At 40.3% G+C, this 6588-nt stretch overlaps 1 protein-coding gene across 1 annotated transcript in view; it reads right to left on the minus strand.

Moving 5' to 3' along the window:
• Positions 1-4140: 4140 nt before the first annotated feature.
• LOC121390657 overlaps positions 4141-6588 on the minus strand; it is a 40721-nt gene continuing 38273 nt past the window's right edge. Inside the window, exon 3 of the mRNA XM_041522522.1 lies at positions 4141-4625. Coding sequence (XP_041378456.1) covers positions 4156-4625 — 470 coding nt within the window. The 3' untranslated portion in view covers positions 4141-4155. The remainder of the gene's footprint in view (positions 4626-6588) is intronic.

Raw genomic sequence — 6588 nt, forward strand, 5'->3', positions numbered from 1 at the left:
TAAGATGTGTTTCACTGTAAATATCTACTAAGAACTCACCTTCAGAAAAGATAATTTGATACGAGTTCTCACCCTATAGACACCAACAATCGCCCTAGCCGATGACCCGACACGGCGGGTGGGTTTGAAAAGAAATTCTCCGTAATATTACAAAACCATTAAACCGGCGGTTACTTGTGTACCAGGATATCGTGTGCGTGGTTTTGTCATTCAATCATTTTTGTATGGATATATTTTTAAACAGGTAAATAATTGGTCAATATATGAAACATAAAATGAACACCTATTGTGAGGGTGCGTTCTCGTAAGAACTTCCGGGTGTTATGTACAAAAGTTCAGCAGTATATTTTTATATTATTATATTTAACCTGATTACTATATTCAACTGCGGTTCAAGCATGCTGTCCTGGGCACACACACCTCAGCTATCTGGACTGTCAGTCCAGGACAGTGGTTTAGTGGTTAGTGAGAGAGAAGTCGATGTAGTACTTTTACACCTACCTATTGAGTCTTTAAAATTAGCACTTTTAAAATTAGCACAATTAACTCCCCCCACCCCCAAACACACATTCACTCACACACACACACACACACACACACACACACACACACACACTTCTATCCCATCCCCACCACACACCCCACTCCAAGAGAATCGCACAGGGTGGAAACGATTAGAGGATACGAAATACCTTACCATTAAGCTCATACCCAGTCAAATTGCTATGTACATACAGGGTCGTACCCAGTGGGATGGGGTAGGGGGAAGGGGTGAGTTGCACGTCCAGACAAAATATGAAAAACTGTCCTTTTTGTCTTCATGGAGAACATTCTATTTTATTCCTCCGCCCAATTTAGTTTTAGATTAGTTATGCCCCTTGACTTTTCGTTACAAAAATCTCAATATAACTGATCTTTGCAAGCATAATTTATTACATATTATACTGTATATATATATATACACACACACATAAAAACAAGGTATATTTGGCCTTTTAGGCATATTAGTGTTATTGTATTACTGAGACAGTTTTTTTTTGGGGGGTTACATATTAATTTGTTTTTAACAGTTCATATTTCATATGAATTTCAACCCTTTAATGCCCGTGACAAAACTAGCATGAATTCAGATAAAATATTCGTTTGTGAATAAACATAGCATCATTTAAAAACACGTTTGAGTATATTTGAAATAAATATTTATTTTTTATTTGTTTTTAAATGTACTCATATGAGTACATCGGACTGTACTCGTATGAGTACAAAAGTAATTATTACATCAGATGTTAAAAATATTTGTTGCAATCAGAGAAAAAACATATCAAATTCATTTAACACATCATTAGAACAATGTAGCAGATCTATAAGTGCAGAGAAAAGACTACAAGATAAACATGTTGCCGTAGGTGCCTATTGTACTCAAACGAGTACACATTTAAATGTTTGGCTCTGTTCATATATAAGTTTAATCATTCAAGTAAATGGTACTCATTTTGAGGATATTAGACATATATGGAAATTCTCAGTACTTATTCATTAGAAATATTTAATTTTTGCAAATAGTGTTTGTGCTTATAAAGTATGCACTCATTTGAGTACACTGGGCTTTAAAGGGTTAATAGAATACATTTTACTACATAAAATTGGCATTCAAAACGTAAACTGAATACGTTTATTACACAATAATGTTCAAAGCACTCTATTATTCACCTATTCAAAACATACTTCGTCTTTGTTTGCCTTCCACAAAAATCTGTAACCTATTAAATAAATAAGTCCACGAGACGCAATAGGTTGCAGGTAACAAAGTTAATGTATATTTTGTTTAACGACACCACTAGAACACATTAATTTATTAATCATCGTGTATTGGATGTCAAACATTTGGTAATTTTCGACTGGTAGTCTTAGAGGAAACCCGCTACATTTTTCCATTAGCAGCAAGGTATCTTTTATATGCACTTTCCCCACAATCAGGACAACACATACCACGATCGTGTTGCACTGGTCATGTTTGGATTTACCATAGTTTGACACCCAATAGCCGATGTATTTTTCGTGCTGGGGTGTCGTTAAACATCTATTTTATTAAATTCTACGGTGCACTGCCTGGAATGGGAAAAAACATAGGCCTAATCAGAGAATGAGTACAGTGAGGTGGTTCGATCCTCTGGACTTCGGGCTAAATCCCGCCCCCACGAGGGGGGGGGGGGGGGATTAAGTAGTTAATAGTCTAAAACTCCTTAAACGGTTAAGAAGATAATTTTCTTTAAATTTCTATAATTGTTTCTATAACTGCCCGCTCCCGCCCCCCCCCCCCCCCCCCCCCCCCCCCCCCCCCCCCCCCCCCCCCCCCCCCCCCCACCCCCACCCCCGGTAGCTACGGCCCTGATATTAACTATAATCAATTAACATATATTACATATACTATATCTGGTTATCACAAATGGTATTCTTGTTAAAAATGTAAAAATCTGGCCTGGTGCTTATAAAACTTTTAGAGTCTACACTCGAGACTCTAATAAGAGTCAGAGACGTGAACGTCATGGCAACGCCATACACGTTGTATGCGCGTGACGTCATTAGAGATTGATTCTGAACTCTTAAACATTTTATAACTCAGCCTTATTATAAGCGCGGGCCCTGATCTTACTGTCACTGTACATTGGAAGTATCCATTAGACGATCTGACCAACGACAACGTTAGCCTGAATACAGATGACCTTTCACTGATCAATTAAAACAATGCACGCATTAGCCTACCACAAGCTAATATAAACAATGTTTTAAGACCTTCAAACTCCTACATCTGTGCACAAGATGGAATCCAAACCTATCTTCAAGTATAGAGAAAACTGAAGCTATTGAACATAACGACACACTCAACACATTTTATTTACGGTTATATGGCGTCAGACATATGGTTAAGGACCACACAGATAATGAGAGAGGAAACCCGCTATCGCCACTTCATGGGCTACTCTTTTCGATTAGCAGCAAGGGATCTTTTATATGGACCATCCCATAGACAGAATAGCACATACCACGGCCTTTGATAAAATGGCGTCGATTCATATACCCCAGTATACCGATGGACAGAAATAAGAGAACACAGTGGATTGTAGATCAAATTAAATTTAGCCTACTACTAGCGCAGGTATCTAAAGTTAAAGTTTGTTCTGTTTAACGACACCATTCATTTATTAATCATCGGCTATTGGATGTCAAACATTTGGTAATTTTGACATAGTCATAGAGAGGAATCTCGTTGTCGCCACTTCATGGGCTACTCTTTTCGATTAGCAGCAAGGGATCTTTTATATGCACCATCCCACAGACAGGATAGCACATATCACGGCCTTTGATATACCAGTTGTGGTGCACTGGCTGGAACGAGAAATATCCCAAGAGTCCACCGACGGGGATCGATCCCAAACCGACTGCGCATCAAGCGAGCGCTTTACCACTGGGCTACGTCCCTCCACGGAAGACAGTAAATTGTAGATGAAACTAAATCTACTACTAGCGCAGGTTTCTCTGTATTCCATACAGAGGTCTATGTGAGACTGACTGTCAGTAGACAGGTCTCGGTGGTGTACTGGACATAAGGCTGGTAGGTACTGAGTTCGCATCCCGGTACCGGCTCCAAAACCCAGAGCTACTCAATAGATAGGTGTAAGGGCCACTACACTGACTTCTCCCTTACCAACTACTAACCAACTGTCCTGGACAGACAGTCGACATAGTTGATGTATGCGCCCAGGACAGCATGCTTGAACCTTGATTGGATATAAGCACAAACATAAGTAGAAATGAAATGAAATAACCGCCAATAACACGGTTAACTTCTGACGCTATGAATTGGTTGCTGAGTCACTCTTTGCTCAACTATTATTTTGTGTGATCCCTTATTCCTTTCCATCAGGGGCCGGTCGTAGCTCAGTGGTACACCGCTCGCCTGATGCGCGATCGATCTAGGATCGATTCCCGTCGGTGGGCCCATTGAGCTATTTCTCGTTCTAGCCAGTGCTCCACAAGTGGTGTAACAAAGACCGTGGTATTTACTATCTTATCTGTAGGATGGTGGATATAAAAGAGCCCTTGTTGCTAATCGAAGAGAATAGCCCATGAACTGGCGACAGAGGGTTTCCTCTCTCAATATCTGTGTGGTCCATAACCATATGTTTGACGCCATATAACCGTAAAATCGTTAAATAAAACAATTGCTTCCTTTCCATCATCATTATTATTATTATTAACTACAGTGTAACAATAAGATCTTATGTCTGTCAGAATATTTCTTGTCTTGACAATCGTGTGTCTTTTAAATGTCAGTGTAAAACTAACGCAAGCAACAAACACAAGAGCAATGGCGCCGTTAAGAAATTTCCCACAATTCCGTCTATGACAATCCCGAACACTGTTGGGTATCGGGCATACAGATGACCAATCGAAGTCATCATCGCAGAGCGTGAGACAAATCACTACCTCGCGATAAATCGCGCATGCTGATTGGTTGTTTGGTATAAGATTTTGAAGATGGCTGATGTTCGGAGTACTGGGCTCGATGTTGTAAGAGAAGTGAACACCGTCGGAGCAGTCTCGGCGAAAACTGAGAAAATATCCTGAAATTAAAAGAAAGGAATGTACGTTTAATATATATATATATATATATATATATATATATATATATATATATATATATATATATATATATATATATATATATATATATATATATATCTAATATCTAATATATATATATATGGTTGCACATGAATCCGTAATCTGTTCCAGGGTAAGCATATTTCGATTCCATTCTGAACTTTTGTTGCAATTTCTTCGTGATACTGAATTTTATTCTAAATTTTAATTTTACTTCTCTGTAATATATTTTAATTTTTGGCATAATTATTTACAGTTTTAATTTACCTCTTGGATTTTTACACTGATGTTGTTCGTCACTTCATTTTCGCATTTACCAGTAGTATGGGGGCCTGTCTGGGGCCATGACCTACTTTCCCGTGATCACGTGACCTTGGTAGGAGACAATGGGCTTTGTGTAGGAAACAATGGCCTTTGTATAGGTGGGTGCAGGTGTCTGACCTTGGTAGGAAACAATGGCCTTTGTGTAGGAAACAATGGCCTTTGTATAGGGGGGTGCAGGTGTCTGACCTTGGTAGAAAACAATGGCTTTTGTGTAGGAGACAATGACACAATGGTCTTTGTGTAGGAAACAATGACACAATGGCTTTTGTGTAGGAAACAATGGCCTTTGTATAGGGAGGTGCAGGTGTCTAACCTTGGTAGGAGACAATGGGCTTTGTGTAGGAAACAATGGCCTTTGTATAGGTGGGTGCAGGTGTGTGACCTCGGTAGGAAACAATGGTCAAAGAAACAATGACACAATGGTCTTTTGTGTGGGAAACAATGGCCTTTGTAGAGGTGGGGTGCAGGTGTCTGACCTGGCTAAGAAACAATGGCTTTTGTGTAGGAAACAATGGCCTTTGTATAGGTGGGTGCAGGTGTCTGACCTTGGTAGGAAACAATGGCCTTTGTGTAGGAAACAATGGCCTTTGTATAGGTGGGTGCAGGTGTCTGACCTTGGTAGGAAACAATGGCCTTTGTGTAGGAAACAATGGCCTTTGTATAGGTGGGTGCAGGTGTATGGCCTCGGTAGGAAACAATGGCCTATGTGTAGGAAACAATGGTCTGGGTGCAGGTGTGCGTCCTTGGACTGAGCTGGGGGTGCCTCCCTCAGGTATAAAAAGGGTGCCTTTGGCTTCATTGTCATTCGTTCGCCGAAAAGTCTACAGATCAACGTTCATGTTTGTTGAAAGAAAATAGGCTCGTATTTGGATATAAAAAAGGGGTGTGTTGTTAGTAGCGTCATTTGCTTGCCGAAAGTTCTGTGAAGGAGATCTATTTTTGCTTTTGGAGTTTGAAGATATTCTGAAAGAAGACGATGGCATCGGGATATTCGAGCAGTGTTAGTAGCAGCAGCAGTTGCGACGAGGACGACGACTTGGTCTGCAAATGTTCAGAAAGACATACAATCAAATGTAAAGGAGTGACTACCAAACAAGATGAGAAGAAGACGAGTATTCATTATACGGATCAAACGGACGCTACACGTGAAATTGGGGTTGGAACTGAAGATGGCGAACTCGTGGATGAACCCACAGATCAGACGGATGCTGCCTGTGAAACAGATGCTGCCTGTGAGGAAGACTGCTATTCGAGACGTTACGTGTTCTGTCATCGTCCCGAAATGAGACATTTCTATGCCCGGATGCTGACGTATGCTCGGTGGCCCATCCAATTACGTCAAAAACCAAAAGAACTTGCCAAGGCCGGTTTCTACTACACGGGAGACCACGATGCCATCACCTGTTATTGTTGCTGACTTCGCATCTACCGATGGAAGAAGACAGACGACCCAGTGATGGAACATTACAGACTCTCTCCAAGATGTCCCTATGTGAACAACATGTTCAGACATTAAATATTTCAGGCACTTGTGTGCTATGTTTTCATGTTGTATGTTGTGAATAAAACCGTGAATAACATGTTTTGCTTTCTTAGTTA

The sequence above is a fragment of the Gigantopelta aegis genome, chromosome 15 (assembly GCF_016097555.1).
Source record: "Gigantopelta aegis isolate Gae_Host chromosome 15, Gae_host_genome, whole genome shotgun sequence".
In the NCBI taxonomy this organism is placed as follows: domain Eukaryota; kingdom Metazoa; phylum Mollusca; class Gastropoda; order Neomphalida; family Peltospiridae; genus Gigantopelta; species Gigantopelta aegis.